At 38.5% G+C, this 21,420-nt stretch overlaps 1 protein-coding gene across 2 annotated transcripts in view; it reads left to right on the top strand.

Moving 5' to 3' along the window:
- The window catches only part of LOC148718486 (uncharacterized), a 153,811-nt gene that overhangs the window by 37,205 nt on the left and 95,186 nt on the right, over positions 1–21,420 (top strand). For both annotated transcript variants that reach the window (XM_088741008.1, XM_088741009.1), the window contains 2 exons: positions 10,999–11,037; positions 17,232–17,252. In XM_088741008.1, coding sequence (XP_088597134.1) covers positions 10,999–11,037; positions 17,232–17,252 — 60 coding nt within the window. The remainder of the gene's footprint in view (positions 1–10,998; positions 11,038–17,231; positions 17,253–21,420) is intronic.

Genomic DNA, 21,420 nt, shown 5'->3' with positions numbered 1-21,420 from the left:
TATAAACACTCGAAATAATTATTCCGGTGAAAAGTAATTCAGTAATCTCGAAACATCAGCGTTTTAACGCTTTGCGGTGGCCAATTTGCAATTTCAACTTAGTTAATCTTACCAAATTACCCAAGAGTGTTATTCATTTCAAAAGCCTCGCTTACTGTCAATTTTCTACCGTTAAAATGACTATTAAAACAGTCAATGAAGCTGCTTATATGCTCGTCGTCGTTTAAGTGTTAATATTTAAGGAAAAAGGGAGAGAATGCTTCAGAACCCCTCCCTATTTACAAGCATAGCCTTCTTATAGTTTATACGCGAATAACTATATTTGAAAATCATATATGAGAAATGCAGATTAATTGAGAAATGAAGATGAGGGAATTTATTTACACTGGTGAATTTGAAAGGAAGACATTTATTTATACGCGGATCCTGCTAAACATTAACGTCCTTTTTACGTAAGGTCTAAATACTTCCAAATGCAATTGGCTAACCAGTGGTAATGCAGGCTCTTCTGATTTGAGGTGTTTTCATTAAATTAAACTAACGGGGAACTATATTTGCTATAATGCTTTATCGTAATCTCTCCTTTTTTCTTCTTTTCTATTTTTTCATATCTATAATCACAGAAATTTTTATCACACAATTTTAGAAGCCGCGAACCAAGAGAAAACCAATAGTATGGATGATTTTGTTTTGAAAGATGACATAGCTACTAGTGATCTATTTTTAAGACGACCATCTCCATTTTATGTACTTTTGAACTTATGGTTTAGAGAGTGATCTGATTGGCGTTCACGGTGAATATGAGCATTCATTATCGGGGTTAAGCGAGCGTGAAAATCGACTACAACTGAAAGAGCTCGTTCCTGAGTACAACAAATCAACATACATGTCCAGTACACCCAAACTGTTGCGATTCGTCTACGGTCGTTGACGAATCGTCACACCGGGAATCAAATCGTACGTTAACATACCGGAAGTTGAGGGGTGAGAGCAAATTTAAGAGTGAATTTGAGTGGCATGGTGAGGGATAACTTGAATGACAACTTGAACCCTTTACGTTCTGGAAGCGTAAAAAGGCCGGAAGTCCATTTTCAGAATATTAAATACAGTACAGGGACAGAAAATGTACACTAATCGACACGATTCGCACTCATCAACTCGATTTGGTTTTTGTTGAGTCGATCAGTCTCCCCGGAAGGCGATTCGCAAAAGGAGACAATACAAACTTAAGCGTTAAATCAAGGAATTCAATGTTGCCGAATCGACACAATTCGTACGGGTCGACTCGACTCGAAGGCAACACACACTTAAGCGTTCATAATTCGCATGGGTCGACTCGACGCGCTTTTTGGTTTAGTCGAAGTCATCGAAAATCCCTCAGTACATTTCATAACATTAAGCTTTAGATTAGGGCATTAAATTTAGAGAAATCTACACGATTTGCAAGGGTCGACTGGACTCGTCTTTAGTAAGGTCGATCCGTCTCATCGGAAATCTATTCGTAGAAGAACACAATGCACCCTTAATAAGGCTGTGGAGTTTAAGAGGTTTATACCAATCGATTTTCCTGCACATATCACTTGGTGCCACAGTTTCTTAAGAAACCTATCCCCTTCATTCTGTAGACCAGTTTGTCTGTTGTCTTTGTTTAATTTGGGTTAAGGATTGCCCATCTTGTGAAATTTTGATGGGTAGGTCTCTTGTATACCGGTTTTTGGTCACTTTACCAATATATAGCGAAGGTGTGATAGATATAACAAGGTTGCGGATTATGATTTTTTTTTTGTCAATGAGCTCTATGAATTTTGTCCTCGGATCTCCCTTTATCGTAAAAAGTATTAGTCATTATTTATAATTGACGTTGCTGTCAACTTTTGTTCGCTTAAATGGTACACACTTGGACGGTGAGGATATACTTTTTTTTTTATTAAAAACACCGGGTGGAGGCTTATGTTTAAAAAATATTACGCATTCTTCTGATATGATACAATGACGTTAAAGGGAAAGTACGATCTAGAAAAAGTTTACTTATATGAACAGTTCCTTGCTTGCATTGTCCTAACTGGCTATGATTTGAGCTAAAAGCATTTTTGTGCAAATAATAACGTTCGAAAAATGGGCATTTTCAAATAGAAATCCTTTTTTTTATTCGAAATGAACACAGACATCCTTACGTGGCAGCAAATAGGTTTAAAAGCCATAGAATTGAAAGCCTATACCTGCATCCGAACTTGACCACCTTCTGTCGATTTTTTTTTTTTTGCGGAACGATACCCAGAAAAAAAATTAAGAATAAAACGGCCAAAGAACAATCTCCAGCTCTTACACAACAGTTTGCGGCGATACTTAACCGAGAAGAAATACGCACTAAAGATGTTCACAGACAATAAGTATAAAGAATCAAGAAGGGTACAGCTGCTATTTGTGAGTTGCCTGTTCACGTGCACGTGCTTATAGGAATTCCATTTTTTTCGCACTCATCTGGCTAAAGCTGCTTGACTTACATTACGGTTCCTGTTTGGGAAGAAATACGTCCTTAATGACATATAAAAATGCACTGATTTTTAGTAGATGCCGGTCATGACTTAACGCTTTCGTAAAAACTAATTAAGTGATCCATCAAACGTCTGATCTCATAAGACTGTTGCAAATCATTTCGGAGTCTTGGCCTTCTATTTTCACATGGCTTCTGCAAATAGAAAAAGCGGAGGTGCAATTTAAACTGGAAGGAAACTCATGGGCCCTACTACAAAGCCTGTGCTCCATTCTCTCTTCTCTAGCGTCAAATTCTTTAAGCATAATGTTTACAACGGAACAATGAATGCTGATGGTGTGAGGGCCTCCCATTGGCAGACTGGTCCATCCAAGATGTTTCTGATAGTGTCTCTGACTTTCTTCTTCAAGGAAGTAATCTTTGTGCCTTTCAGGGTAGTTAATGGCTTGGTATTTATCTAAAAGTGCAATTCATTCATTATTAGGAAATCGTTAGTTGAAATAATCACGAATCGCCCATCGAATCTGAAGGTTCTTAGAAGAACTGCCCCGCTGCTTGGTACACTGAGTTGTAATGTCAGTGGGATATATAGAAGTCTCGACATGCCAGAATGGAGGAGTGTAAACTGACTTCTGCAAACGACTGAACTATTCCATTTTAACACCTCCGTTATAAGCCTTACCTTTTCGGACAGTTACTTCCGCTAGGTATTTGGGCACGTCGGTGCTTTATTTTCACGTTGAATTCGTTAGTTTTTGCCACGGAAGTTTAATTTCTCCCTCCAGAGGTAAATGGATCGTTTGATGGACATGTAAGATCTAGAAACCTTACATCGAGTCGTGTAGCAATTATGATTAATTTATAGCCAATGCTCCTTACTGAAGAGAGACAACAAGAGCTTACGCCTTTTTCATATTTAACAATTATTCGCCGACGGCGAGGTGAATATCGTCGAATAATCCCCGAGACGAAGTCGAGGGGATTATTCGACAATAATCACCGAACCTGAGGCGAATAATTGTTTACTATAATTTCAGAACTGAACAACAGAGAAAATTCTAAAATCATAACATTTTAGTAACATTTATTAACATTTTAGTTTAACATTTTATATAAACCGCGCGGAGCGGTTTATATAGCGTCATATAAGGAACCGCTCGACCAATCAGATTGCCGGAAACTCTTTGTTCAGCTCTGAAATTAATACGTTTGTTCAAAGACGCTAGTTTATCACAATTTCTATTGCCAGAAAAATGCCAAATAAGAGAGCAATATTGAAAGTTGGGTAGAATAAAAGCTTTCTATAAACGCAGCATTACATTACTGTTAATAATGTTTTTAAATCTCGTAAGAACAACAAATTGTTAATTAACCTTATCAAATCTTTGTCGATAGTTACGCCCAATAATTCAATTGAATTCTTGACAGGAAAAGAAAACTCATATTCACTATTCACACCAATCACCATTGCCTGATGCTTGTCTGGATTTACGATCATGCCATTTCGCTCTTGCCGTCAGTTAGCAAATCCAAGTTCGGAAGAGGTTTCACAGGTGTAATCTGGTCTATGTGCAGATATGAAATCTGATAATATATCTTGATAAAAAGGCTCAAGTTCTGTTGCTTGGATTCGCTCAAAAATGTTATTAAGAGCCGGAAGAATAGATAGGGGTCTGTAGTTCTTTTTACAAAATTCATCGCCCTTCTTAAATAAAGGGGTCACTTGCCCCATTTTCCAGCGTGAAGGATAGTAACCTAGATTGATTGAACAGTGAATTAGTTTTCCAAGAGGCTCTGGTATCACAGATGCAGAGTCCTTCAGTAATCGTGGAGGCATAAGGTCATGGCCGCAGGATTTACGCGTATTCATTTGTAAACTTCTCCACTTGCTTTGAGTTAATAGGTTCACAATCGAAATTTTTCGTCATGTTTGAAGAATGGTTAGTTAGTATGGACTGAATGCTTGGATGGGTGCTGTAATCAGTTCCAAAGTCTTCCTTAATGTATATGCCATTACTAACGCTTGTGCCACTATGTCATAATGTGCCAGCCTCCCATGAAGACGGATCCAGCCAAGCGGTTTAATTTCAGATTATATTTCGGATTTAATCTTTGATTCTAGATCTTTTTCAGACCACATTCTTTAGTGCTCAGCAGAAAGTAATCTTTGACCAGTGGAAAATGTTTCGAGCGTATAATTAGCGCTTTATTTTCACCTTGTATTCACTCGTTTTTGCCACGTTGTTCTTTGTCTCCCTTCAGAGATAAGTCAATATTTTAATGGCCATACAAAGTCTCTTGGCCTTTCATCGAATCGTGTATCTAATATGAGTGAGTCAGCCTCTCATGCAGACAGGTCCATCTTAGGAACTTCTATTCTTTCGAACTGCTTTCAAATCGAATCTCAGATGTCCTCATTTAAGATTACATTCTTTTCAGTGCACTCAAAATAGCTATGCTTATTTGAATGCCCTGGTATTTTAACCAGAGATTCTAAATACTCGAAAACAATGAAATCGTCCGTTTCACTTTCCCCAATCTCTCATTTCCTCGACGGCTGGTTGTGTTAAAAAAATGACTTTGAAAACCATCCCAGGCTTTTACCCAGTAGAGTATAAACCCGCTGTAAAACATATCTATTTAACCTTCCGTAGTTAAGAGCGAATGTCACCAACAGTCAAACGTTTGGTGGCAACAGCCAAAAAATCGATTCGACTCATATTCTCAAGTTAGGTAGGCCTTATGGTGCAACAAAGCACTGCATACTTCGTTTGGATGAATATCGATTTATTTTCGAGAAAATCGATAATAACTGAATTTCGACTAAATGCCGCTTTTGAAGCTCAAAATTTCACACAAATATGGGAGCGTCATGCCACGAATTGAAAACACTTCGACCGATTAAAACTACCAGATCTTGAAAAACAACATCAATACATAATTTGACAGAAATTCTAGCAATTCTTGATCATTTATTTACACAACGTAATTGAATTTATCCGACCTTCTTCTAACAAAATTAAAAATAGGTTAAAAGTAACCCGTTATTTAACTATGTGCTATACAAAATAATCGACTGAAAATCTGGCTTTTGGAGGGCGAAGTGTGGTTGTTTTCGATCTCCAAAGGATTATTTGGGGAAATGATTCAGTGCGAGTTAATCAAATTTGAAAGTTGGATAAAAGGAGCTCATTTGATCCTGCCGTCAGTTGTTCGAAAATGTTCACATTCACACACAAACTCAATTGTTTCGCATTTTACATCCAATTTACAGCTTTTTTTAACATATATTATCTTACCGTCCACATTGCTGTATCACAAAAGGCCGGATTGTGGTCCTAAAATTGTTGCATTGCTTCCTCAATAGCAATAGAACTTGGCAGGATAGTCAAATCAATTTTTCGGCTGTTGCCACCATATTTTAAAAATGTTCGCTTTTTGGCCACATTTCCTCTTAAATAGCTATTGACTCCCAAGATATCTGTTTGATTACCTGTGAAAAAGCGTTATCATTATTCACTTGTTCACTCGCATGGCAAGTAAGTCAAACAAAGTCCGTTGACCGATCGACGGCTGATCGTAAAACCTTTTAAAAGTCGTTGATCGATCGACGACCGATCGTGTTTAAAAAAAACTCGAAAACCATCCACGGCCTATACCCAGAAGACGAGTGCAACAAGTAAATTATAAAAAACGCTTCTGCACGCATAATCAAGCAAATATATTGGGAGCATATTGTCAGCAAAAATATATTCTCACGAGTATATATATTCTTAGCAAAATCAGTAGGGGGATTGAGATGATTTATATCTTACTCACAGTCTTCTCCAAACTTCCTTGAAATTTACGATCTTCCACGCAGTTCTCTCTCTTGGTGTAGCTTTCCAAGCTGTCGGTCACTCTCGACAACATCAACTACTCCAGCTACACGACCGAGTTCTCATATATGTCTACAACGTTTTTGCGGAAGATACCAGAAGCTTTCAACATAACTATTTTAATTTGATCCTATTGCATCATACAATACCGTGCAAAAGTAATGTAAAGGATGATCGCGCTTATCGCGATATATCGGCGATATTTGAGGGATATTTTAGTATGGGGAGAGTGCAAGGTAATGAATCGTAGTAGAAATGATTATAGTTTTCTCTTGTTATTTTTATTTTTTATCTTTTTTTATTTCCGGAAGCAGAGAGATATTTTTTTACATGTTACACTACTTATCAGAAATACAGATTCTTGTCAAAATACAGATAATATTTATCCAGTAAGGGTTATTCGATAAACAAACAGTAATTTGTTTTGTTTGGTATTTGTTTTCTCTTTGTTTGTTTAGCGTTTTAGCGTTTGAGGCTCTGAACAAGCTATCTAGAAAAGAAAGCGTTCACTATATAATATGTAAATATATATATCATTTATCTTTACATTTTTTATCTCATTTTGTTAATTATTATTGTTATTTCATGTCTTGCGTGATGGCCCCCCTTTGCAAGACTAATAAATGTAGATGTAGAAAGCAACAACGACAACAGCGCTTTTTTCGTTGTTGCTTTTGTTAGGAACAGCAACATGAAACAACATCAAAGTCAGTTTAAATATAAGATCTCAGTCCGTGATTTGCCTTTGTGGATTTGGTTGGATTTGATTTGATATGATTGGTTCTAGGTTGGTCAGTCTTTTGCATTCTGGACTATCTCCACGTTTGTTCTCGGAAACCTAAAAAATACAGACTCGGTTCAAGTCGAAAATCTTAGTACTTCATTTGCCCATATGGGTTTTCAAGGTTTATAGTTTCTTACATTATACAATTTATCGAAAGAAAATTATTCATTGCACTTTTCCCGGTTATTTCTCCGACAAAAAAAAAAAAAAGAAGAAGAAAAACGGATGCCATCAGGGCTTGTCCTTTTATGAAAAGTCTGTAGTACTTTCCTCTGAACTACTTAGCTTGGAAGTGAAATAAGTCTGCTAACCTATCCTTATTCAATCTTTCCCATTTTCATAATTATTATCGTTTAGTGATTTTTATGTCATGGTGTTTCAATATTAACCGTACAAACTACAGAATGAATATGTAGGTTTGTTCAAATAGAACACACATATTCAATAAGTAAAAACGTGGAGCAAGGCTATTGAATTTCTAACCTTGTGATTGGTTAAACGCAGCCATATCATAAGCTTGTAACCTAACTCCGACAACAATGGTCTATCGAATTCGTCAGCGAGGTGAGAAAAATATTTCTGTGAGTGAGCCGTGAAGGAAAGGCGAAAAAAAAATCTGTTCGCCCCTGAGCTTACAGCGAAAGAAATCTAAAATTATTATGAAGGAAAGTGTGACTCCCATATTTACCGAAAAAGTCAGTATATTATGAAAAATGTTTCAAAACGAAGCAGTTTTATATGCTAAATTTGAAACATTTGTTTACATGTTGTGATGACATTAGTTCGGAGAGTGAGAGGTTGAGGAAAGGTTAATATCCATGGCAATAGATCATAGTTGCAATTCAAACTGGAAGGAAACTCGTGGGTCCTACTACGAGGCCTGTGCACCCTTCTTTCTTCTCCTGCGTTGAATTCTTTAATTGCACTTTTAGACAAATAGCATGCCATTAGCTACACTGAAAGGCACATTAAAGAATGTTATCTCAAAGAAGAAAGTCTGAGACATTATCAGAAACCTCTTGAATGGACCAGTCTGCCTATATGAGGCTGGCACACTTTCAGTATTTATCGTTCTGTTGTAAACATTTTGCTTAAGTATTGGTCAATCTTTAGTTCAAGTAATCACGAGTCGCCCATTGAATCCAAAGGTTGTTAGAAGAACTGACCTGCGGCTTGGTGTACTGAATTGCAATCAGGAGATTGCAATTGGGAGATAAGTCTCGTCCCACCACTACTCATGCGAGAATGGACTGGTGTATATTGAATTCTGCTGACGATCAAGTCATTCCGTTTTAAGAGATCCGTTAAAAGCGTTACCTTCTCGGACGGTTACTTGCGCTAAGTATTTGAGCGTGTGGGCAATTCATTTTCAAGTTGAATTCATTAGGTTTTGCTACGAATGTTTTCTGTCTCCCTCCAGAAGTATATAAATCTTTTGATGGACATGTAAGACCTCTCTACCTTAAATCGAATCGTGTATTAGATATGATTAATTTATAGCAACTCCTCCATACTTGAGAGAGACAACTAGCGCTTGCTTCTTTTCGCCTTTTTTAACTCGTGAATTGCGCGCATGCGCAAGAGCGAGTTGTAGGTATCATGTGATAAACGGCGCTCGCTAGCTCGCTCGGTTGGTCGATTCCTGTAAACTTTTTTCTCTTCTAGGCTTTTGAATGCATTTGATAGTTTTTGCCGAGTGATAAACAAACGTAATGGTGACCTTTGTTGCCAAGAATAGTGTTGGGGTGAAAGAGAAGTCAATGATAATCTTGAAAGAGTAAAAAAGTATACGTTTTTCATTTTTGAATTTAAGTTTGCCCAATCTCCGAATACACTTTTATCTCATGCAGCGTATATTTCATTTATGGCGTCAATATTTCTATTTTAGATTGCATATATCTAAGAAAATGATTATGTGTCCGAAAAAGAAAAAAAAAAGAAAACAAAGAAAGGAAGTTAAGCAAAACGCGAAATTTGCTCGAGTGCGGAGGATTTGAAACATCTACGTCACTTCCCCTAGAACGATGTCTACAGCACTGCTTTTTACCGGAAGGCCACTCAGGCACCATATTAGATTTAAATGAAACTTTATCTATATGTTCATTTTACATTTAAAACGCTGCTCACCATAGTCCAATATTGAAGTGTCACTCACGGCCAACTGCTCGAAAAGTGACTTGTTTGAGGCTTGTTTGGTATTCCTGGAGCTGTATCGACGTTGGAAAGTGGTTCACAAGTGAGAACTGAAGCGAAATAAGCTCGAGCATAAGTTCAATCAATCGATATCCTGTTCCTTCGATAGTGTAACTCGCACTGTGTATGCGTAGGTTATTAGTGTGAACATCCTTGTACTTGTTTTCATTCTCGTGCTAATTTTTATCTCAGAAGTGCAACACAGGCTCCATGTGCGGTACTCAGTTGCAACACAAGCATAAACATAACAAGCTAATGCGCAGGTGGGCACAGCTGCAACATATGTAAACATGAGCACAAGCGCTCAGTCGATGTTATGTTAAATGGGGACATGGTTAGTATAAGCAGTATAGTGCTTGCTGATTACCAGAAAGTCTTTCGCTTATGTTTATCCGTACGCTCATGCCAACCAAGTCTTAACTAGACAGTGTAAGCATAAAAAGATGGCAACGTTTTGATAATCTTAGGCATATATGCTTATCCTTATGTCCGTGCGCTCCATCCAGCGCAAAAGCTTTTACATGCCTATCCCTATACTTGCATCGCAAGTAATTACTGAGCTCAATATTGGAACAATAGTTTTGTGATACACAAAACAGCACCCTTTAAAACTTTTTTTCCACAAACCTTTACAGTAAAATCTGGAACAGTAATTGTCTTACACTAAATCCTAATCAGGCCATATTTTCTGTCTTTGAGGCCTAATTTAATTTCACATCATATTCCTCATAATGTTCATTTACCAGTCTAACGATTCATATCCTAGTATGGAAATCAAGCACCCATTTCTATTGACGACACAAATTACATTGGCTTATTCAATTCACGCGTGGGCTCACAGAGCCTTTGCTTGCTTTTTGTTTTTTTGCTATGACAGCCTTATTGCAATTGGGTGTATACATTTCCACTCCGGAAGTCAGTTCTGTCGCTAACCAATTTTACTCGCGACTAGAAGTTAAAGGACTTACATAAATGTGTTTTTGTGATATCTCAAAACTTAATTATGAGCAACAGAACTTGATCCTTATTAAGGCAATCATTTGGTTCTTAGTTGGGATATGTGAGACATTTGGTGGCTAAAATTGGCTTGCTTATTTGACGGTTGACGGTAAAGATATTGCGTTTTTGACGGTTGAAGGCTACTATTGTGGCCATTTGATGCTTGACGGGTGACTCCATTGGGATCCTCAATTAAGCTCTACAAATGTCTACAAAAGATACTGTCTCATTGTATGTAATATGAGCTCTGCATTTTGTCTTCAGATTTTCATTTATCGTATTATGCGTTGGCTTTGTTGTTTTAGCGAAGATAGCTTTGTTGCAGTGACAAATATTTTCTGCGATAGATATCCCATGTAATTAACCATATTAAGAAATAAGTAAAAATTATTAAAAAAATAAAATATGTTCTATTAACTTTTATTCCCGTAAATAAAATAAACTTGGAGTTCGGAGATATTTTTTCAGCTAAGTTGGTGTTTCATTATAACAACACTTCGCGGGAGCTAATGCTTAGAAAGAATGATACATTATACAGCTAGTCAGCTTATCAGTAAGGGACTGAGATGATTTTGCAAACCCTATCCTTCGTTTCCATTTTGTTTTTATTTCGTACTTGATAGTAATTCCTCTCTTTGTTTTCTTTTCAGAGTCCGATACAGATAAAATCGTAAACAGGTTCCAAGCAGGTAACTTTCTGCAGTAATAGATTATGGTCATCATAGAAATGTTTATTAACAGACAATCTGTACATGCTACTGAAGCGACTTCACATAGTTACTTTGAATGTTTGAATGATTAAAGTAAATACACTCATCGATACTGATTCAGGTTCGTGTATTTTCAATTTATTTTTATTGCACATTCTATTACATTAACTAATGAAACCATCTTTCTATACATGATCAACAACATCAACAATAGTAACACGGTCAAATTAAAAGGGTCTCAATGGGAGGGGGGTTCACGTTGACGGTTTACAGTTAAAAATAAGCCCTTTGGACGGTTGACTGTTAAATTTTGGGTTATTTGATGGTTGACGTTAAATGTTTGGAAATGTCGTTTTTAAAACGAGCTTAACACGCGAAATTTGCCTATAATTTTTTATAATGACGCGTTTGTAAAGAACTTTTAATTTATATCACCTTTTATTGATAAATGACCAACGTTTTACGATACCGGAAGTGTTTCCACACCTGAAGTCAGTTCTGTCGCTAACCAATTTTACTCGCGACTAGAAGTTAAAAAACTTACATAAACTTGTTTTGTAATAAGTCGAAATTTTTATTTATGAGCAACAGAACTTGACCCTTATTACGGCAATCGTTTAGTTCTTAGGATATCATAGACGTTTGACGGCTAAAATTGGCTTGCTTATTTGACGGTTGACCGTAAAAATATTGCATTTTTGACGGTGATAGGTTAATACTTTGGGCATTTGATTGTTGACGACTAACTGAGTAACAGAGCTTGGCCCTTATTAAGGCAATCGTTAGATCTTAGTTAGGATATCTGAGACATTTGACGGCTAAAATTCGCTTGCTTATTTGACGGTTGACAGTAAAAATATTGCGTTTTTGACGGTTGAAGGTTGATATTTTGGCCATTTGATGGATGACGGCTAACTCCACTGAGATCCTCAATTAAGGTCTGCAAATGTATACAAAAGTTACTGTTTCATTGTATGTTATATGAATTTTGTCCTCGGATCTCCCTTTATCGTAATTTGTATTAGTGATTATTCATAATGGACATTGGTGTCAGCTTTTATTCGCGTAAATAATACACACTTGGACTGGGAGGATATACTTGGTGTTTTATTATAACAACACCTAGTGGAGGCTTATGGTCAGAAAAAAACTATGCATTCTTCTGATTTAATACATTGACGTTAAAGGGAAAGTACGATCTAGAAAAAGTTTACTTATAGCAAAAGTTATTTGTTTGCATTGTCCTAACTGGCTATTAATTTGAGCTAAAAGCATCTTAGTGCGAAGAAGTACGTCCCAAAACTAGGCATTTTCAAATTGAAATCCTTTCTTTTTCTTTTGAAATGAACAATGACATCCCTACGTGGCAGCAAATAGGATCAAAAGCCATAGAGTTGAAAGCCTATACCTGCATCCGAATTTGACTACCTTTTATCAATTTTTTTTTTCTTTTTGTATGGAACGGTACCTAGAAAAAAATGAAGAATAGTACCTGACGACCAAAGAACAATCTCTAGCTCTTACACAGCAGTTTGCGGCGATACTTAACCGAGACGAAATACGCACTCTAGATGTTCACAGACAATGAGTATGAAAAATTAAGAGTGGTACAGCTAGGAAACGCGAGTCACCTGTTCACGTGTACGTGCTCATAGGTATCAATTCCATTTTTTTCGCACTCATCTGGCTAAAGCTACTTGACTTATATGACGGTTCCTGTTTGGGAATGAATCCGTCCCTAATGCCATATAAAAATGGACTAAGTTTTATTAAATGCCGCACGTGACTTAACGGTGTCGTAATAACTAAGTGATCCATCAAAGGCCTGATCTCATAAGACTTTTGCAAATCATTTCGGAGTCTTTGCCCTCTATTTTCAAATCGCTTCTGCAAATAGAAAAGGCGGAGGTGCAATTCAAACTGGAAGGAAACTCATGGGCCCTACTACGAAGCTTCTGCACCCTTCTCTCTTCCCTTGCGTCAAATTCTTTAAGCAAAATGTTTACAATAGAACAATAAATGCTGATGGTGTGGGGGCCTCATATGGGCAGACTGGTCCATCCAAGATGTTTCTGATAGTGTCTCAGACTTTCTTCTTGGAGATATTATTCTTTAATGTGCCTTTCAGCGTAGCTAATGGCATGGTGTTTATCTAAAAGTGCAATTCATTCATTATTGGTAAATCTTTAGTTCAAATAATCACGAATCGCCCATTGAATCTAAAGGTCCTTAAAAGAACTGTACCGCAGCTTGTTATACTGAGTTGAAATCGCAGTGGGAATGAAGTCTCGTCGCACCACACATGCCAGAATGGAGGAGTGTAAACTGACTTATGCAAACGACTGAACTATTCCATTTTAACAGATCCGTTATAAGCGTTACCTTTTCGGATAGTTACTCGCGCTAGGAATTTGGGCGCGTTAGAGCTTTATTTTCACGTTGAGTTTATTATTTTTTGCCACGGAAAATAAATTTCTCCCTCCAGAGGTAAATGGATCGTTTGATGGACATGTAAGATCTAGAAACCTTACATCGAATCGTGTATTAGTTATGATTAACTTATAGCAACTTCTCCTTAGTTAAGAGAGACAACAAGAGATTACCCTTTTCATACAATATAATTTTTATATTGGTTTTTTAAAAAAATAGGAGAACTGGCGATTGACTTCTCAGAGAGGGAAGGGACACAAAGATCAAAGGCTGCCATTATTGCTCATTTTTTCTTTTATAATTTCCAATTTTTTGAGCTGCAGACTCTGAAAAAATACATATGGCCCGTCTTTGTCGGAAGAAGTTAAACACCAGTGACTTTTTTGTATTTCAGAAAGAAAAAAACTTTTCCATTTGACTGAAACTGTTTTTGCTTGAGCCTACTTTCACAGCGTCTAGCGGCTCAAGGAACAATATGATGTTGCTCCCAGGCCCCCTTTTGTACCTTTTGTACACGCCAAATAATAAGAAAAGTGAATTGTAAGTGAGCCCCCTCTCCCCATCAACCCTTCACTCTTCCCTATCTGTGGCAGGCGCATAGTAATTTGAAATAGTTTAACTTTTAAAAGAAGTTGCAGCCGATATACTCTATACAATCTCTATGGAATTTTTTTAAACTCAAAAGTATTTCTTTACAAATATTTTACGTCAGCAATGCCTTCTTGTTGTTTATTTTGATATTAAAGTACTATTCGTGCACTTAGTGGGAAAGGAATAACTCATGATTCAGCGGCAAGGGAAACAACCTTTTTTTTTCGGAAGTATCCAGACCCCATAGGAATAAGAAAAGCAAACGTAGACGCGACAAGTAATAAGCTGAGTGCACAAATCCTAGTGCAGTCAAAATCCTGGACGTGCGTTTATATTTTGCTGACTAAGAGCGCATCTTAGATGATACTGATTTCGTTTAAATGCTGCAAACAACTTAGCTGTTCCTTTTAACTGATCTATCAAAAGCCTGACTTTAAACCCACAGTTGCAAATCTCTTGAGCGCTTTGGCGCTTAATGTTTTTCATTGTGAAACACAGAAAAGTTTATTTTCGCCATTGCTACGGTTGTGCCACTATGGCATAATGTGCCAACCGCCCATGCAGACGGATCCAGCCAAGAGGTTTAATTTCAGATTATATTTCGGATTTAATCTTTGATTGTAGATCCCTTTCAGACCGCGTTCTTTAGTGCTCAGCAGAAAGTAATATTCGAGTAGTGGAAACTATTTCGAGCGTATTAATTAGCGCTTTGTTTACACGTTGTATTTGTTCTTTTTTGCCACAATTGTTGTTGTGTCTCCCTTCAGAGATGAATTACTGTTTTAATGGCCATACAAGAGCTCTTGACCTTTCATCGAATCGTGTATTTAATATGTTGAGTTGAAAGCAACTCCTAATTACTTGAGAGAGGCAACAAGAGCAAAAATGTGTGATCTTTTTCTCCCTTTTTTCGCTCCTGTAAGTTTAATATTGATCATTCAAAAAATGGGAGAGGAATGGCAGTTAACTTCTCAGAGATATACAAAGATAGGCTGTATTTACTGAATAGTGTTTCTTTCATTAGTTTCAAAGTTTTCTGTTGCTGGCTCAGAATCTTATCATTAACTCAGAAAATACATATGATCCGCATTTGTGGGGAGTAGCTATATATCGGTAATTTTTTTTTTCTATCGTAGGTAAAAAAATTGTTTTCCTTAAGACTGCAATGGTTTATTTTACCCGTGAAGAAAAATAAACCCTGTGTAGTTTATGAAGATATTTTTTGTTTCCCGCAGCGAGTATGTGAAATATTTTAGCTTTTCCACTCTTAGGATTTAATATGGCATGCAAATGTCATGCATGTCCTCGAACCTTTGTTCTGTTGAGCTGCTTGGCTTGTGATAATGTCTGGTGGGAGAGAAATCTCAACTGAATGCATGCGCCACCTACAATATTAATCCACTGATTTCGACCTAGTGCCGGAAACTACTAAACTGTTCCATTTTAATTGATGTTTTGAAAGCCTTATCTTATCTAACACTTGGAAACTATCTGGAACGTCTTGGCGATTTATTTTCCCAATGCGCGAGTTGTAGATATGATGTGAAGATTGGCACTCGTCCGCTCACTTGATTGGTCGATTCCTGTAAGCATTTTTTCGATTTGAGGATTTTGAGTGTATTTGATAGTTTTTGGCGAGTAATAAACAAACGAATGCGACCTCTGTTGCTAAGAATAATGCTGGGGTTGAAAAATAAGCCAATGATAATCTTAAAAGAGTTCAAATGATACATTTTTCATCCGTGAATTAAAGTTTGACCAATCTCCGATTACACTTTTGTCTCTTGCAGCATATATTTCATTTATGGCGTCAATGCTTCTATTTTTGAGTGTATATCTGTAGGAAAATGATTATTGTGTCCGAAAAAGAGAAAACCAAGACAAAGAAAGAAAGTTAAGCGATAGGTTGCGTATGTGTGCAAATAGGTACGCGGGTCATATTTCAAAAGGACTATGCAAATTTGTCCCTGAGCGAAGAGATCTCAAGTTTTATGGAATCTGTCAGTAGGAAGCAAGACGAAAATGACCAAGAAATATTTCGAGATGACAGTTTTAGTCAGTTCTTGATTTGCTATTATAAGCGAAAAACGTACGAATTTCTTACGTGTACAAAGCCCACGCGGTAAAATTCATCATGCTTAGGTTGTTGTTCACTTGACTTCATGGCCAGAAAATTGCGTAGCGTTATGCTGAAAATTCTGAAAAACTACGAAGATCTTCTATCAAACTATACTTTTTGAACACATTATTACTCGAACATAATATTCACCGGGCCATGGAATCGTCAAATTGTCGCTAGGCCCAGCTTGAAGTCCGAAAGTTCGGTTTCCAATTTACGTACACAGTTCGCATGGCTTAAGAGAGTATCGTACTGTCGTTGACTCGAGAGCTTATTCTGTCACCTTTAAGATCTTGATATCCATTATTTTCCATGGAGAGTATTCTGTAGCATTGCTACTTTATATTCTGAGTTCGACAAGGTCTAACTCGATCGCAAAGGAACGAAAAATCTAACTGGAAAATTTTGAAGGTTGGCCGCGCGGACGCCATATTTTCAAATTTGATCAATTAGTATGAACGCACAGAATAATGCCCCTCTAGTACCCCCTAAAGCCATCAAAATATATATGCAAAAGACCAATTCTGAATGGTTTATTGATTCCAAACTATAGAAAAACTTTGAGGAGAAAATTCTGCTTAGTAGGGGAGGTAGGGGGAAAAGCGTTCTCGCGGGAGCTAATCGCGCGGTTCGGGCGGTTACGGGTGGTTAGGCAAAACAAAAAATTTACTGTCGCGCTGAAGATTGACATTGCAACGATAGTTTTTCGATAAACAAAACAGCACTCTTTTGAACTTTCTTTCCACAAACCCTTACGGTAAAATCTTGGAACAGTGATTACCTTACACTAACTCCTACTCAGACTATATTTTCTGTCTGAGGCCTAATTTAATTTCACATTAGACTCCTCAAAACGCTCATTTACCCGAGTCCAACACTTCTTAGAACGATTCATACGTTAGCGGTATAGAAATCAAGCACCAATTTATTTTAACGACATGTAAATTACATTGGCTTGTCCAATTCACGAGTTGGCTCACAGAGCCTTTGATTTATACTCGATCGTAATTCTTCATTTTTTTTTTCTTTTCAGAGTGGAGAAGAAGAGATGGAGGTAACTATTTGTGGTAATAAATCATAGAAACCTTTATTTAACGTAACGTTACAAGTAACACAATTAAGGCTCTACTTAGTTTTTATGGGTATTTGTTAAATTGAATGAACTTGATTATCACTCCAACAACACACACACACACACACATACACACACAAACAAGTAAAACAAACAAAGGAAAAACAGAAAAACAAACAACCAGGAGGAAGGTAACTATCTGTGTAAATGAATAGCGTAAGTTTTCATTACCACAATATTTAAAGAGTTAAACACCAAACCCTTTAAATGATTATCAATCCCTTCCCCTTTAAACGTGGTATACATCCGTTAAATGAGCTTACACGCGACAATTCAGCTCTCTTGTCATCATATCTGATAGTTAACTATCATATATTGAATGAACTTGATTATCATACCAACAGCACACATACACACCCACAAAAAAACAAACTGCAATATTCCTAGAAGCCACTAAGGTCAATAACTCGAACAACACACCGTCACCATCCGAACTTCCGCTCTTTTTCACATACACGCATACTCTCTCGGTCACCTGACCACTGTGTATAGTCCCGGATGTCCACAGGACAGCACATCTCCCTCTTTCTCAGTTCATAAACTCTGACATAAATTTCAACAGAATAGCATGAAAATTGTCAACAATGTCCGATCGGGTAAATAGAAAACTGTAAGTACAATACGATCAAAGTCAGTGTCACTTGAAAACCATAACCACCATCAGGTGGTGACATAGTCACTGAATCTCTCATGAGGTCGGGTGACTCTCCCTGATCTCCTTGGTAACAGCTGTGGCTGGATAGGGCTCTGGTCCTCCACTGGCCATGCACTGGCTCCCATCTCTGGGCTGGGTGTGAGTCCTTGTCCACACCCTTGTTCACAAGGTACTTCTGCAGGCTCTGCAGGGCTCGGTCCCTTTGGCTCTGTAGCTGGTCTAACAAACTGCTTGACATGCTGAATGTTTCGCTTGTATTGCACGCCTTGAGGTGACTTTAACTGGACTTGATCCCCATGACGTACTATCACCTGGTATGGCTCTTTCTCGTGATGTGGAGACAATTTACACTCCTTCCTTTTCTCTAGTAACACCAAGTCCCCTTTTTGTATGCATTTCTCTGCTGCCTGATGCCTCTTGTCGGCATGGTCAGCCCCAACCTGCTTTTTTTCTGCATCGCGATCTCTGGCCTACTGATATCCCAGGTCATCAGATTCTTCTAGATCAGCAACCTCTGGCAACTTAGTAGACAATTTCCTCCCGAATAACAGTTCTTCTGGGCTCTGGCCAGTTGTTACATGCGGGATGGAACAGTAGGCTAGAAGATACTTATTCAACTCTAGTCTCCAGTCTCTCTTCTCAGCATGGGCCACTCATTGTTTTCAAAAGGGAACGATTTTGTCTTTCGACTTCCCCATTTGCCCTAGGCCATATTGGTGTGGTCAATCTATGGTCGATGCCCATTTCATTCAAGTATTCTTTCATTTCTTCGGACACTAGGTTGGGTCCGTTGTCCGTTCTCAGGGTATTAGGTACCCCATATCTGCAGAACTGTTTATCTAAACACTTGATAATCGTCTCAGAAGTGGTAGATTTAATGATGTCAACCTCCACCCATCGGCTGAAGTAATCCACTAAGACCAGCAGATATTCTCCTGTTGGCATAGGCCCAAGTAAGTCCAGTCCTAGGTCATGCCATGGCCTCTCTGGCATCCTGGTTATTTTAACAGGCGGAGTGATTGTCTCCTTTGTGACCAGTTGGCACCCGTAATATTCCCGGCACTTCCGTTCCACAGCCTTATTAACTCCTGGCCACCACACTTTAGACCTGTGTCTCTCCTTCATTTTGACGATTCCCTGATGACCTTCGTGCGCGAGTTCCAAAACCCTTCATCTCAGCACTTTGCGTATTACAATTCGTGTTCCACGTAGTATAACTTGACCAATGAACGTGAATTCGTTGCGCACCATCAAAAATGACCGTGGGCCCTTCTCCCAATTTCCTCTAACAAGGCAATTATGCACTGCTTGTAACTCTTCATCCTCTGCAGAGGCACTCTCTATCTCATGGACCTTAACGGCTACGGGGACTGCTTTAAGAGCAACCATTTGAACATGTGCGTCATCATAACGAAATTTCTCTGATGCTTCGAGCGTTGTCAGACGTGACAGGGCATCAGCAATATTATCTCGTGATGCGACGCAGCATACCTTGTAACTATATGGTTGCAACCGCAACACCCAGCGTTCAATGCGTGCTGATGGCTTGGATCCTCTAGAGTAAATCACCTTCAAAGCCTCATGATCTGTCACCAAGTCAAAGGTCTGCAAGCCGTAACAGTATTGGTTGAACCATTCGCACGTCCACACTAGTGCGAGCGCTTCTTTTTCTGTCTGACTGTATCCCCTTTCTACGCTGCTAAGGCTCCTGCTTGCGTAACAGATGGCTCTGTCCACACCGTTCTTCTCCTGGACTAGCACTGCACCTAGCCCCACTGGACTTGCATCAGCTATCACTCGAGTATGTGCCTCTTTGTCAAAGTATGCCAGAACAGGCGCCTTGGCTAACTGCTGTTTCAGTTCCTGAAATGACGCTTCTTCCTCACTGTCCCTTACAAAGGGTACTCCCTGCCTAGAGATCGCTCGTAGAGGTTCTGCAATGGTTGCAAAGTTGGGAATAAAACGTGCAATGAAGCCGGCCATCCCCAGGAAGCTCCTAACCTCTTTTGGTTTGGTTTTGTGGCTTGATTCAAGTACAGCACGGACTTTCTCTTCGGTTGGACCGATACCGTACTTTGACACTAGAAGTCCTATGAAGACTACTTTGTACATCCTGAATAGCTCTTATCATTGTATCTGCAATGCAAAGGGTCCGCGGAGTTACAGTTTCAGGACGAGGCTATCGGGTCAACGTTTCTCGAGAAACACCAGAAACACTCCATGTCTGACCACATAACTCTGGAATCTATGTATTTTTCTGCCGAGGAAAAGGTTAAAATTCTTAGTCCTGGCATCACGAAAGGAAAATTGAAAGAATGGCTGTCATTTCGGAAAGGAACGGCAAAAATTTGTCGCGTTTGTTCATGACTACGGTTGTTTTTCCTTTGTCGGCCTTTTTAAGGTTTAACTCAGAGTCACGTTTCAAGGCACTCAGCGCCTTGCGTTCGGCCGGAAGCAAATTATCTTTTCGCTTTGTAATTTTCTATTTCTGAAAGGTCACTTTTAACCTGTTCTAAATAGCTTTCAAGGGCTACCGATTTTTGTATTGGTGGTATCCATGTAGATTTGATGTGGCAGGGATGGGTTTTTTTGTCCTCCCCTCGGAATATGTAAATGAAACGCATTCTCCTTTCCAACTGATCAAAGTCACACAATAGTTGTTTTTTGGTCTGTTTTTGTTTTGTAGCGGGTTTTGAAATGAATATGAGCTCTTTTGCCAGTAAAGTAATCTGGTCGTTTGTAAGTTCTTTATTTGAGGGTTTTTTTATGTGGGTTTTGTTCGCCTCCAGTTTGATAGTTGAACTTCTTTGGCAGGACCGCGGTTTCGATCCTAATCTTGTGGATCTCGTCAGTTGCGGACTCACTAAATAGACTGTTGCACCCGTACGCAATACAATGTCTAACCATGACGAGAACACGCTATATCCTTAAGAAAATGAATAAAAATGCCTCCAAACGCAGCCGTTTGCTTCGATTTTAATTGAAAGTTTTACCTGTGTGACCCGAGAGCCCCGTGTCGAAACTTCAAAGTCCGCTGAGCTCTCGCACAGTGGACGTAAATGCGATAAGGGCTATTGACACTTCTGAGGGTTGAGGGTGAGATTCCTGTCCTCTAATCGCTGCAATACTTTATGAAGATGCCTGTCATGCTCCTCATTCTTCTTGCCATGCACTATCAAGTCATCGGAAATGTTCTGAATCCCACCGATATCAGAGACCACTTGTCTTATTATCTGCTAATACTTCTCAGGTGCTGAGTTTACTCTGAAACTCAGCCTCTTTTATCTGAATAACCCATCATGTATGGCAAATGTGGTTATATCTCTGGAGTCCTCATCTAGTTCAGTCTGGTGGAATCCCAGACAAAGATCCAGTTTTGAAAAGACTGCAGTGCCATTGAGATTTTCCAACACCTCGTCCACAGTCGGGATGGGT

Source organism: Stylophora pistillata, chromosome 12 (genome assembly GCF_964205215.1).
Source record: "Stylophora pistillata chromosome 12, jaStyPist1.2, whole genome shotgun sequence".
NCBI classification, from domain to species: Eukaryota; Metazoa; Cnidaria; class Anthozoa; order Scleractinia; family Pocilloporidae; genus Stylophora; species Stylophora pistillata.
The sequence above is the reverse complement of the archived record's forward strand: the minus strand, read 5'-3'. Positions and strand labels throughout refer to the sequence as shown.